General features: G+C 41.2%; 3 protein-coding genes across 4 annotated transcripts in view; 2 read left to right on the plus strand and 1 right to left on the minus strand.

Moving 5' to 3' along the window:
- Positions 1-8099, plus strand: part of tefm (transcription elongation factor, mitochondrial) — an 8940-nt gene extending 841 nt beyond the window's left edge. Inside the window, exons 2-4 of one of the 2 annotated variants that reach the window (XM_020528826.2) lie at positions 1232-1689; positions 3013-3162; positions 5302-8099. In XM_020528826.2, coding sequence (XP_020384415.1) covers positions 1232-1689; positions 3013-3162; positions 5302-5733 — 1040 coding nt within the window. In that variant the 3' untranslated portion in view covers positions 5734-8099. The remainder of the gene's footprint in view (positions 1-1231; positions 1690-3012; positions 3163-5301) is intronic. The other variant, XM_048610605.1, reaches the window with a different exon arrangement.
- rhbdl3 (rhomboid, veinlet-like 3 (Drosophila)) overlaps positions 1-13661 on the plus strand; it is a 368344-nt gene that overhangs the window by 172019 nt on the left and 182664 nt on the right. The gene's annotated exons all lie outside the window — the stretch shown is intronic.
- atad5a (ATPase family AAA domain containing 5a) overlaps positions 10337-13661 on the minus strand; it is a 52246-nt gene continuing 48921 nt past the window's right edge. The window contains exons 19-20 of the mRNA XM_048610596.1: positions 12065-12223; positions 10337-11371 (exon numbers count right to left, since the gene is read on the minus strand). Coding sequence (XP_048466553.1) covers positions 11293-11371; positions 12065-12223 — 238 coding nt within the window. The 3' untranslated portion in view covers positions 10337-11292. The remainder of the gene's footprint in view (positions 11372-12064; positions 12224-13661) is intronic.

The following is a 13661-nucleotide window of genomic DNA, read 5'->3' on the forward strand; positions in this document are numbered from 1 at the left end:
GCTGAGGGAGCGGGCACTGTCGGAGGGTCAGTGCTGAGGGAGTGAGCACTGTCGGAGGTGCTGCCTCTTTAATGAGGCACTTACTCAGTGCCCTGAATGACCTTTTGGATGTGTCTGAGACCTCCTTGTAACTACTTTGAGGAAGTGTGGTCCTCTTTTCCTCATGTTCTGGCCAATATTTACCTCCCAAGCAATCGCTAAAAGACAATTCTGGTCATGTTCATGTTCATGTCTATAAATTTGCTATTAGCTGAATTTCTCTGTTATAGTAGTTCAAAAATACTTAAATAACATAAATTGCTGTGAACACTCTAAAGCTGTCAAAAGGTGCTGAAAATTGCCACGACCATTTTTTAAACACATTCTTTTCAGCAGGTGCTGACAGCTGGCCGTTTAAACTGGGAGACTAACATAGCAAGAATGGTTGGTGGGAGTGAGAAAGCACAGAAGGTGACACCAGTAAGAGGCAGCATTTTTGGTGTAGGTGGAGGAAATACTGTGCTGCTTTAGGGAAGCTTGATCAACTTTTTTGGTAAATGTAGAAATTTTCTGTTGTTAGCCTAGTAAAACTCTGCAGGTACTTACACAGCATATTAAACAGGATGTAACATGAGACACATGAGGTGGTGTATGGGCAGGTCACCAAGAGCTTTATTGAAAAGTTAGGAACATTTAAGGAACATTTTAAAGATAGGGAGAGATGCTCAGGGATTTGGGATTGGGAGTTATTGAATTTAGGACACAAGCAGTGGAAGGCACCATGGCTGCTAATGGTGGAGCAATTAAGAACAAATAACAATATGGCACAGGAACAGGTCCTTCGGTCCTCCAAGCCTGTGTCGACATATTTTGCCTTTCCATACTAAGACTGTCTTCACTTACAGGATCTGTATCCCTGTATTCCCTTCCTATTAAAATAAGGACACTTAAAAATGCAAGAGGCACAGAGACTTTGGAAGATTATGGAGAGATGGGATTACAGAGGGAACGAGATGGCCCTAGATGGATTTGAAAGAAAGGATGATAATTTTAACATATGTGTTGCAAGACTGGGAGCCATTGTAAATTGTGAACACAGGGGTGATGGGTGAACAGGATGTGGTGTGAATTGGGATTTGAGTGGTTTAGAGCAACAGAGTGTATACTGAGGTTACAGAGGGTGGAAATGGGTGACAGGCCAGAAGAGATGTGTGAGAGCATCAGGGCTCACTGGGTGTGCTTGTTTCTCTAGGTTGGTGGTGTATATTCCAGCAGCTAAGGCTCCCCAAGATGGTGCAACACCGGAGCTTTCTCCTCTGCACTTGCTGTAAGGACAGTCACTACGCTTCTGCAGATCTCCACAAATTTGACTACTTGCAGCCTGACTCTGAAGCCGAAGACATTGACGGGTGCTACACACCCCAGCAGCGGGCAACTGTCCTGAGGGTGCTGAACACAGCTTCCCGCGAGGAGCTGGCAGGAATCAAGCTACTGCGAGGCAGAAAGTCGGCCAATATTGTGGAGTACAGAGCTGGACATGGACCATTCACCAACCTGCAGACTCTGTTGGAAGTGCCACTGTTCAAACACAAGACTATAATGAAGGTGTGTCAGTCAATCCTGAACCCTTGTCAGGAGTCTGGGAAAAAAGAGAAGAAACTCCAGGGTTTGAAATTTGTCAAACCTGATGTAGAACGAAAGCGACTTCTGGTAAGGGCCTGAAGTAAACTACTAAGAACGATATACAGTCAGTAAACTGGATATATGATCAGAATAATGGGCATGCAGTCTGTAAAGTATATTCTTTATTCATTCATGGGTGAGGGCATCGCTGACTAGGCAGCATTTATTGCCCATCCCTAATTGCCTAGAGGGCAGTTCAGAGTCAACCACATTGCTGTGGGTCTGGAGTCACATGTAGGCAAGACCAGGTAAGCACGGCAGTTTCCTTCCCTAAAGGACATTAGTGAACCAGATGGGTTTTTCCAACAATCGACAATGGATTCACAGTCATCATTAGATCCTTAATTCCAGATATTTTATGAAGTCAAATTCCATCATCTGCCATGGTGGGATTTGAACCCAGGTCCCCAAAACTTTATCTGGTCTCTGGATTAACAGTCCAACAATAATACCACTAGGCCATTGCCTCACCCTCTGTGTAGAATCAGTATAATGGCTCTGCAGTCAGTAAAATAGATATATGATCTGTATCGTGGGTTTCCAGTGAGTAAAATGGATATACAATCTGTATACTGGATAGGCAGTCAGTATACTAGATATACGATTCATGTAATGGATATACAATTGGTAAATTGATATTCTCAAACTCCTGATCCTCTGACCCTGAGCTGCAGATGACACTGATGGATGTGTCCAATTGCAGTGTGGTTGATATGGACCATTTCTGATACACAGTTTATGAGGGTAGTAGTTTATATTGTAGGGCTGCTACCTGTCATTGGTACAAAAGGATGGTGATGCTGTAGTGGTGTTATTTAACAGGTCATCTAGGACCCCAGGTTAACATTCTGGGGTCATGGATTCAAGGTGGTGAAGTTAGTGTTCAATAAAAAAAGTCTGTAATAAGAACGTATCCCATTGGCAACCATCTGTTTCACTATTGTGCTTTAGGGCAGGAAATCTGCCATCTTTAGCTGGTCTGACCTGCATCTGACTCCAGACCCACGGCAGTGTGACAAATTCTTTGGGCAGTTAGGAATGGGCAAATAATGAACAGACAAAAAATAAAACATGTGACAGTAGAAATTAAGGTTTAATCGGAAATGTACTCGAATGTAATTTGAATGTACAAATGTGATGGCTGGTCACTCCTGCTGGATCTGAGACATTTTTCCTTCGTATGTTTATGCTGTTTCCAGAATGGAGTTAGTGAGCCGAATGCTGCAAGTCAGTAATATCTGGGTTACCACAGAAATAATCTTTATTTTAGAATATTGTGGGCAGGGGGTTGTATACTCTGACTGGGGAGAAGGGGTTTTACCCAAGTATACCCTTTCTGTTTTTCACAAGGCAGCGAAAAGTATCGTGTCAGTCGTGTTTGGAATCCGTAAGATTGCGTGGGCTCACGTGGATCGGAATCTGACTGTCCTGAACTGGAACCAGGAGACAAGTCATCGGTACATGAAAGGCCCGTACCTGCCCTCCATCTACCTTGAGGAGGCAAGTGAGCTTGGCAGGTTTCTCTCTGCACTCTTCTGGGCTTCCATTGCACTCACCCAGGGAAAAGTGGGTAATTGCATTACCTCCCAAGGCTTGTATTGTCTGTCAAAGATCAAAGGTGTTTGAGATAATTCAATGTGATGGTGGCACGGTGGTTAGCACTGCTGCCTCCCAGCACCAAGGATCTGGGTTCAATTCCAGCCTTGGGTCACTGTCTGTGTGGAGTTTGCACATTCTCCCCGTGTCTGTGTGGATTTCCTCCAGGTGGTCTGGTTTCCTCCCACAGTCCAGAGATTTGCAGGTTAGGTGGATTGGCCATGCTAAATTGCCCATTGTGTCCAGGAATGCGCAGGCTAGGTGGGTTAGCCATGGGAAATACCAGGTTACAGGGATTTGGCAAGGCGGGGGTCTGGTTGGGATGCTCTTCAGAGGGTCAATGTGGATTTGCTGGGGCAAATGGCCTGCTTTCACACTGTAGGGATTCTGTGATAGTATCGCGCTATTTCCTGTGATGGGGTTCAAGCTGAGAACTCTTATGAATAAATTCCCAGACATTTCATCAGTTTTGTTTTTTACTCTTTTGCGAGGTGTGGGTGTTGCTGGCTTGGCAAGCATTTGTTACCCATCCAAAATTGCCCGGCCATGCCAGGCTACTTCAGAAACAACCAGCTCATGTCAGCCAGACCAGCAAGGGTCAAAGACCTCCTTCTCTATTGGACACTAGTGGACCAGATGGACTTTGAGCAATTGGTGTGGTCTGCGCCACTGAGTCTAACTTTCATTTCTAATTGCACCAATGACTGTGATAGGATTTGAACTCATGTACCCAGAATATTAGATTCAGCCTCTGGATGGACTAGTCCAGTGAGAAATTAGGGATGGGTAACAAACGCTGGCCCAGTCAGTGACATCCATGCCCCACAAAAGTATAAAGACCATTGCTCCACTGTCTTTTGCATAATATCCTCCTCCAGCCTAAGCAGCAAATAAAACAGTCTTATTCACCATTGCCCATATTTAAAAACATTTTTAACCAATTTGTTCAGACATGCTATGTCATACCTCTGGGCAAGTGGGATGTGAACACAGATGTTCTGGTCCAAAGATAGGGATACCAACACTGGACCAAGTGAGACCTTCACCAGAATTTTTATTATGAGAGAATACATAATTTGAAAAGAATGAGGCAAATACCTTTATTTCCTTTACGTTTACATTTCCTTTATGGTTGGCTGGGGAAGGGTGTGGGGTTGCATGTAGGCAATTGATCTTCCATTTCTGGAGGGTTGGTAAGTGGTGGGGAATTTGGAACAAGAGGGACTTATCTTTAAAATCAGAGTTCATTCATTCATGGAGGATATAACAAAGCATTCACTTACACAAGGGGCACTGGAAAACTGGAACTGGCTCCCCCAAACACATGAGGCTAGAGGGTGTGAATTAAAATGTCAAAGCCGAGGTTGATAAGACTTTTGCTTTTGGGTTAAGGGTGACCAAAGCCAAACAGGTTAATGGAGTAATGCTGCATTTCAACGGAACAAGCTGGAAGGGCTGATTGGCCACTTCCTGTTCAGATGAAACACGATAGATCTGAAAGTTGGAGCAGGATGGGGTATGCTGCCTTGTGGAGAAACGTTCTGCTCAAAGAGTCTCCCTTGGTGATCTGGTATCAGCTGCTGCTCTCCAGCAGATCACAGCAGCTTAGAAGCAGGAAAACAGGCCACCTGTTTCACTACCCCAAATAGTCCTAAAGTCCACAGAAGATATGAGTAGATCAGCAGTGGGCACAGGTTAAACTGGTGGGAGAGTCAGGAATCCTGTTTCTGACCCTCTGTTTGTTGTCCTCTGTTTCTCATTGTCTGTTTCTGCTCTGATTTGCAGTAATAGCCAACAGATCCAAAGGTAGTACAAGGGAAATGTATTTTTCCCCAATATGTTGTCACAATCTGGAATGCATTGCCTGAAACGGCTGTGGAAGATTTAGCAATAACCTTCAGATGGTATTTGTTAAATACTTTAAAGGGAAGGAGTTTGCAGGACCATTGGGCAAGACCAGGATGTGTGCTAGCTCTTTCAGAGTATGAGTCCAGATTCCTAGAAAATTCCAGTGTTCTTTCTTACTTTTCCATTGATTTGCAGATCTCCTCGGCCATCTCAAAAATCCCCAAAGCAGATTTCTTCATCTTGGAGAAGCCCAGCATCTCAGTCCAGAACACCAACCTGTTCCCTGTGACTCTACACTTGCGCACCATCGAGGCTATGCTACACGGGCTGCTGGGGGGGACCTTCCTGGAGGATGGTCAGCATAAGGTGCTGAGCATGGTGCGCACGGCTGTCGGGAAGCACTTTGAGTTAATGGTGGGGGATTCCCGGACGAGTGGCAGGGAACTGGTGCAGCAGCTCATGGTCGACTCAGTGACGCAGGAACACCCTCGGGTGCTGTTCCCTCAGGATGCATTGGCCCGCTACAGGAGACTATTTCAGAAGGGAAATGCAGATCGGGGAGAAGAAATGTGTGATGCTTTGCTGCAGGCTGTTGCTTTCTATGAATTTCTGTTTAACAATTCCTAAAAATCTCATGATGATTAAAGAAGGACTCCATTTTACTCATACAGACATCTTGATTAGTGCCAATCTTGGTCAGGATGGACAAAGAAGAAAATGTCTATTAAAGTTTCTCCTTGTTCCCACTCCTCTCTGTCTCATTGCCATGTGGTTTATTAGTCACCCTTTGATACCTTGCCCATGTAGCCTTAGAGCACTTGTATTCTTCCTAGTGGTCTAGTCAATACTTATCCCTCATCAGCATCAAAGAAGAAACAATTTGGTAAATGTCACATTGCTGTTTGTGGGAGGTTTGCTGTCAGCAAATTGACTCAATGTTTTCTATACTGCAAAAGTACCCACCCTTCAGAAATACTTTTTTGACTCTTTAAGTGCTGTAGAAATGCAAGTTCTTTTCTTGTGTATAAACCCTGACTGAAAATGTTGGATTGATTATTCAACTGAACTAAGCTTCATGGTTGAGCGATAGCCTGATGCCTATTCAAACACTTCGCTCCTCCACACTGTCCTGAATCCAAGATGTGGAGGTGCTGGTGTTGGACTGGGGTGGACAAGGTCAAAAGTCTCACAACACCATGTTATAGTCCAACAGGTTTATTTGAAAACTCAAGCTTTCAGCAGCTTGCTGCTCTTTCAGATGTGTTTTTTGTCCTTTATTCATTAATGGGAGGAGGACGTCAGTGGCTAGGCAGCATTTATTGTCCATTCCTAATTGCCCAGAGGGCAGTTCAGAGTCAACCACGTTGCTGTGGATCTACTCCAGACCATGTAGGCCAGACCAGGTAAGGATGGCAGTTTCCTTCCCTTAAGGACACTAGTAAACCAGATGGGTTTTTCCTGACAATTGACAACAGATTCGTGGTCATCATTAGATTCTTAATTGCAGATTTTTTTTTAATATTGAATTCAAGTTCCACCATCTGCCGTGGCAGGATTCGAACCTAGGTCCCCAGAACGTTATCCAGGTCTCTGGATTAACAGTCCAGCGATAATACCACTAGGCCATTGCCAACCTGAAGAAGGAGCGAGATTCTAAAAGCTTGTGCTTTTAAATAAACCTGTTGGACTATAATCTGGTGTCCTGAATCCAAGAGCATTGATTGTAACTCATTAGCAGAGGGCATTTAGTAGAGACTTGAGTGGATTGCAGGCAGCAATCAGCAATAATATCAATTTAAAATATAAACAGAAAATGCTGGAAATAGGAGTTAATGTTTCAGACTGATAACCTTCAGAACTGACTTGAATAGTTAATTTTGTTTCTGTCTCCACAGATGCTGTCTGATCTGCTGAGCTTTTGCTGTTTTTAATTTCAGATTTCTAACATTTACATTTGGCTTTAGTGTTAGTAACTTCAACCCATTGCTTGGAGACTGCTGCAGTTTTTGCTCTGTCCAACACTTCACATCTGTCTTAGTAACATCAGAGCCAGTAGTGTTCCCTTGAAACATCTTTGAAGAAAGAATAGACCTACATTTAAATAGTGCCTTTCACGACTTCAGTGTAGTGATTGTTGTAATGTACGAAACATCACTGCCACTTTCTGCAAGGCAAGCTCTCACACAGAGCAATGTGATAATGATCAGGTACTGTCTTTTAATGCTGCTGTTTAAAGGATAAATATTGATCCCAGGACATTGGAGCTAATCCTCTATTATTGTTTGAAAAATGGCATGGGATCTAATACATCAAACTCAAAGCGTAGATGTGCCCTTCCCTGACAGTGCAACTCTCCTTCAGAATAGTTTAGCTTATTAGGCTAGACCAGGATCTCCAGATCATACGTTTTTCAGCCTGGAGCGGAAGTCAAACCCATGCATATTTTTACTCGGCTGAGTATTACTGAGCCATGATGTGTGTGTGTGTGTGTGAAGACTGAGATCAGGTAATATTCTAGGTCAGTACATAAGTTTCTCACTGGGAGGGAGGGTCACACAGGGCTTCACAAAGTCATCAAAGACTATTTATGTTTATGAATTTGGTGGTTGTCTTCTAAGATTCAGTTTGATTTAAGCATTTTTGTGCCTTTTCAGTGTCCAATGATGGAAAATGTATGAGCTTATTTAGTTGAGGAGCTGCTCCTTTAACTGGATTTTATGCAGCTAGATTCTAACTAGATTTCAATCACCCAGCTGATGATTCTTTTGTGCACAAACTGTGTACTATCTTGTTTAAGTTAATATTAAATTGTTTTTATGGTTGATCCACCCTGACTTTTGAACACTCATCATTGGCTGTTAAGTGCTTTGGGGTGAAAGGCATTACAAAGTCCTTTCTTTTAAAGTCTAATAATTGTAAAGCTAGAGTGTTGCACATTTCTTATGGTACATGTAGTTATTTATTATTAAATTGTTTGAATTGCTTGTCTTTTTTAATGAATGGATTGTGTTTTTGTTTGAGACTAGCAATATTGGTGAATCCTAGCATGCGTTGTGACTATTAATACATTTTAACAATTTGTTTTTAAACTGAGGAGTTGCTCGATCAACATCAGGGTGTAAACAGGAGGACCTGGATTTGTCCCCACTTGGTGAGTTTATAATCTCCAGAGTCATTGGTTGACCAGGACAAAAGTCTTTCCACTCTCTCAAAATAGCTTCTAATTGTGGGCTTAGATAGTTGTTGATTGCGATATAGTTTCGATCGTACAGCTGCCCGAAGCAGGGTATGAAATAACAAGGAACGGACTTCCACCTAGACAGTTTCTTGAAATTGCTGATCAGCCAGGATCAAAATGAATCATAGAGTAGGCTTTAAGAGGGCAAATGGCCTACTCCTGCTCCTAATTTATGTTTTCGAAACACTTTACAGTCAATGGAGTACTTCTGAAGTGTATGTAGTCACTTAAAAAGTAGGAAATGTTGCAGCAAATTTACATGTAGTAAGCTCCTACACTCAGTAATGAGAATGTTTCAGTGATTTGTTAGAATGTACGTCACCATTCAGACCAACTAGTCTAGGCTAATTTGTTGTCTTCATCTCATCCCATCAGCACAACACAACATTATTCATTATATTTATCCAGTTTCCCTTAAATGGATCCACACTATTCACTTCACCTATTCCCTTGTGGTAGCAAATTCCGCTGCATTTAAAGACATTTCTCTCAAGCTTCCCATTAGATTTATTAGTGACCACCTTGGATTATTTACAATCTATAGTTTGGTTTTCACAAAACAGGACCTTGTCTACCCTAAAAAATCTTTCCAAAATCTTAAATGAAAAATATCACCCTCCATCATCTTTCCAGAGAAGTCCAACCTGTTTAATTCTTTATGATAGCTATAATCTCAGTTTTGGCATAATGCTTGTACCTCCTCCAGTGCCTCTTTTATAACATGGAGAGCACACTGCAAATGACATATGGTAGACTTGCCATAGTTTCTGTTTACCTCACATCAACTTCAATATGTTTTCCTTGGAGCAGGGGAGACAGAGGGGAAATACTGGACATAGATAGGATGGACAGGAAGGAACTGATGGAGGAAATCAGTTACCGGGGCAATAGATTTAAGGGAAGGGGTAGGAGATTTAGAGGAGAGGAGATGAAGTTGTGTGTTCATCCAGAGGGTGGTAGGAAACTGGAACTCTCTGCCTGTAAAGGTAGCAGAGGCAGAAATCCTCATCAGAGTTTAGTATTTAGATGGGCACTTACAATGCCAAGGCATACAAGTATATGGATCAAAATTGTCTATGCCAGTCAAAAACAAGCATCTAACTATGTGCTAAAGAAGGCTTTTCAGTGCTGTAGATTTGTGACTCAGAATAAATTCAGAGAAATTGCGGTGTGATACATGCCACCAGTGTTCCTCGTAGCAGTGGTTTAGTCATTCACAGTTCCCATTTGAATGGAACAAATACAGTTTGAGATACTAAGCAAAGCAGCCAAAACCAAATCTATAGTTGGCAGTTAATTCAGTACTAAATTTAAAGAGGTTTATTCTCAAGAATAAAGTCTATCAATTGGCTTGTGATGGTTCCAATTTGACATAAGACCTCCAAAATCACTACGAAGAAACTTTAAAAATCTAGTTTGTTCAAGGATTCTACCCAAATCCCTGAGTGTTATCAGAGCACCATAATGCCTCCAATGACAGTTGTTTCAGAATGGAATGGACAGTGATAAGGTCAACTTTCTACAACATAGCCATTTCCCTGGTGCCAGGATTCACAACTGACTAGTTATAGTCACAAACTCTGACTTGTTAATCTTCTGGGGTTGTGCTTGCTCCACAATCACATATTCCACACTGGGTAGAGTCATACAGCATATAAATAGGCCTTCCAACCGACCACAGCTATGAAGAGAATCTTAACTGCTTCCAGATTTCTTTTGTTTTTTTTTGCCGGGGGGTGGGGAGAGCATGGAGTGGCAGGTAGAGTGGCAACATAGACAGGTTGCCTCAAGTATGAAACAGCAAGGGAAAACACCATCACGATTCTTATAAAGCCAAACCCTCACCTGTGAAAGACTGTGAAGTTATTTTTGCTTACCTGCTTGTTGGATTAAGGCAGGCAATTTACAAATCTCTTTCAGGATTAAAAAGTCAAAGCATAACAGACAAGTTCATATGGTAATGCTTCAATTTAAAAACTTCTGTACACAATATTGGAGATTGCCGGTTACCAGCATTTCTTCGATTTATTTTATTCCATATCCTACGGCAAAATAGGGTATACAGTCACACTATGCAATACAAGGGTACACCATCCTTCGTAAGATTCATGTAATATAAAATTGTAACAATAAAAAGCTTTAGTGGAACACAGGATGGATTATAGCCATTCATGATTTATGACAACATTCACCTCAGTATCCTAATGAGGCTGTCACACTCCACAGCTGGGCAGTTACAAGTTGCTTTGGGTCAGCCATTTGCCACCAAGACACTTATCTGATCTCACTGTTGTCTGAAACTGGTCATCTTTATAACACTCATGGAAGATTTATAAACCAAGATATGCATCTTTGGATCAAAAATATTGCGAGGCATAGAACAGAAGGAAGGAAGGGAAAATCAAAACTGTTTATGTAGTTAAAATACTTTCATCAGCCTGATCTGGGAGAGGGGAGGGGGTGTGTGGCAGGGAGGAGGAATATTATTCAGTGGCCCATGCCAGTCTGCATGAAGTGCCAATGATAGATTAGCACAGGACTGCCTTGGCTGCAATGATTCAGTCAAATAATACCCCCTTTTGACTCATGTGGATTATTGGGTGAGATAGAAGAAGGTATCTATTAAACAAATACTACCAAAATAGGAGGGCAGAGTTGGTTAGTTCTCCAGAAGTGTTACAGATTGACTTCAGGCACTCAAAATTATTTTGCATTAGATTTTTACATTCTTAGACAGCAGATTCAGTTTCCCACTGTAATTAAATTAAGATAACCCAACATTTCCCTACACACTTTCACATCACTTTACTGTACAAAAATGTCTCCACAAAACACACATATACACAGTGGACACAATTATGAAGTAAAAAGCCAGGAGGAAAATACCCCTGTAATACAGTCTGCTGCGAATATAGTAATTCGCTATACAATGAATCAAGTTGAAATCTTCATGGAAAACTAGTTGCAAGGGCTTTCAGAGTGCTTTTAGGCAGCTCCAAGTGCACACTATCCAAATAATGCAAAAATCTGTAAAAATAAAACCAGAGTTTGAGTTTAAAAAAAAACTTGCTACAAATACACATTGGATCTATCTAATAGAAGACAAATACAGATTTGTCCAGTATATATTTCAAATTAAGGGTAGTTTAAACAAGCTCTGTTGCAGACAGTACATTACAAGCTCAGAATCAAAGCTTCAGTAAACAGACAGCAAAACTGCAACTCAACTATTCCAAGTGACCCTTGTCATTCCACCATCCTCTGATCTGAACAAAATACTATCATCCCAAGTTAAACTACTGAACTCATGCAGACAGTACAGATCCCTATTGTGGAGTTTCAACAGGGGAGTAGGGGATGTCACGACCAATCATTTTCACAGACACAGACATGGATTTTGGCCAACTCAAGCAAATAGCACAAGAAACTACAGGACAAAGCCATTGGCCGTCAAGGAATGGATAAAAAGCAGAGATGCAACAAAATGACATTCAGAAGGCTCAGAACTGAATCATACATCATAAATTAGTTTAGTAAATGAACCCATGAATTGAGTCTCACCTGCTCTCCAACTGAAATGAGAACATAATTTTAACATTTAACTTCAACTCTTGAGTGGAGATTTTGAAAAGTGCAAATTAATGAAGAGACATTTTTAGTCTTTGGCTTCAGATGAATCTTTGTGAAAACAATCTTTAAACAAAGTTGCATGAAACATACCTGCGTTTTAGTTTGCCTTGTTCTTTCAGTTTCTCTGTCTTACAAATAGTGCGGAGAGATGGCAGATACTCCACAGCGCTTGCTCGTCTGTTACCCAGATTTACAAATGCCTTGCTAGAGAATACAGTTTTGAGCACCTCAATTCTTTTAGATGCAATGCTGGAAAATATAGATATTTCAGTATCTTCTATGTTCAAATTCAAGAAAAAGAATTACTTTATAGTTACCACTGATGTTGCATTTATTTTCTCTTGAATGCGAAGCAATTTTTCAGATTTTGAGCTGATATACATTGAACACACTGGCTTAATATAAATATTGAAGTAATTGGAGGCTTACTCCTGCTGCAAGTACTGGCCACAAGAGTATTAAACATATCAACGTATTATCTGCTGTCACAAAGATCAAATTCAGCTAATATACACATGATTGATAGCAAAACCCCACATTCAGGATGATCAGGCTTTCTTAAATAAAAACTGAAACTGCTCAAAATACTCAGCAGTTTCTGTGGAGAGAGGAACAGAGTTAATGTTGCAAGTCTAACAGGACTTCTTCAGAACAGAAAGTCAAATTAAGCTCGAAACATTAACTGTCTTTTCACTGCCAGAGCTTTCATGTTTTCTGCCTTATTTCAGATTTCCAGCTGTGCAGTGTTTTGCATGTGGACTAGGCTTTCTTTATGAGACTTTCTGAGCACAGGGCTGAAATGGTGGTGGGGGTGATGAACAAAGCAAGTGAGAGAAACAAACAGTACACGTGAGGAAGCAAGACCTATGGTTTTAGAAATAACTACATCAGAAGTTAACATGTCAAGTCACTGGAGAGATGACAATTAGCAAGAGGGTTGAACATGTGTACTGAAACGTCAGCACACCAACAAATACTCACTCTTGAACATTTAGGTACGTGTCTGTAGTGGCTTCACCAAAATTTCAAAGTCCTACTAGTCTTTGAACCAAAAAATCTGAAGATTTAATTGTTACCCAGTACAATTGGTAGATGAAAAATTTTTTTGGTTACTAGACAATGCTAGAGATCTGGTGAGGTGGGTGGGTGAATGGATGGAAGAAAAAGTGACAGCAGGAAACAACTGAATACAGCAGACATGATTTAAAGTAAAATTCCCCACACTTACAAAATGTAAAATAGTTCTCAAAGGAATTCTAGGGCAAAGTGGAGACATTTGATGCCTGCAAATTATCCTGTACTTGTAAAATGTTGCAACTAAAAAAGATGCATAATAACCCAAGCTGGTCAGTAAAGTGTACACATGTTGAGATCATAATCAACAGCAATAGTCAACTGGAGCAGTGGAAGTTCTCAAAGTCACCAAAATAAGATGAATCATGAGCATTTGGTGCCATTAGATAGGGGAAAGGCGTTGGCTCCTCTTTGATTAATGAATTGGTATCTTTTACATTTACATAATCAATGGGTCAGAATGCACTTTGGTTTTAAATCACATCTGGAAGGTAGCTTCAGACAATATGCCATGTGCAGTCATGATCCATTCAAGGCCTAGTTTGGGAGTTAGTCTTTGTCCAAGCTGACCAGGGATAGATTAAAGAAAGGGGAAGAAAAACCCCAAGATCAA

Source organism: Rhincodon typus, chromosome 23 (genome assembly GCF_021869965.1).
Source record: "Rhincodon typus isolate 14 chromosome 23, sRhiTyp1.1, whole genome shotgun sequence".
Classification (NCBI taxonomy): Eukaryota; Metazoa; Chordata; class Chondrichthyes; order Orectolobiformes; family Rhincodontidae; genus Rhincodon; species Rhincodon typus.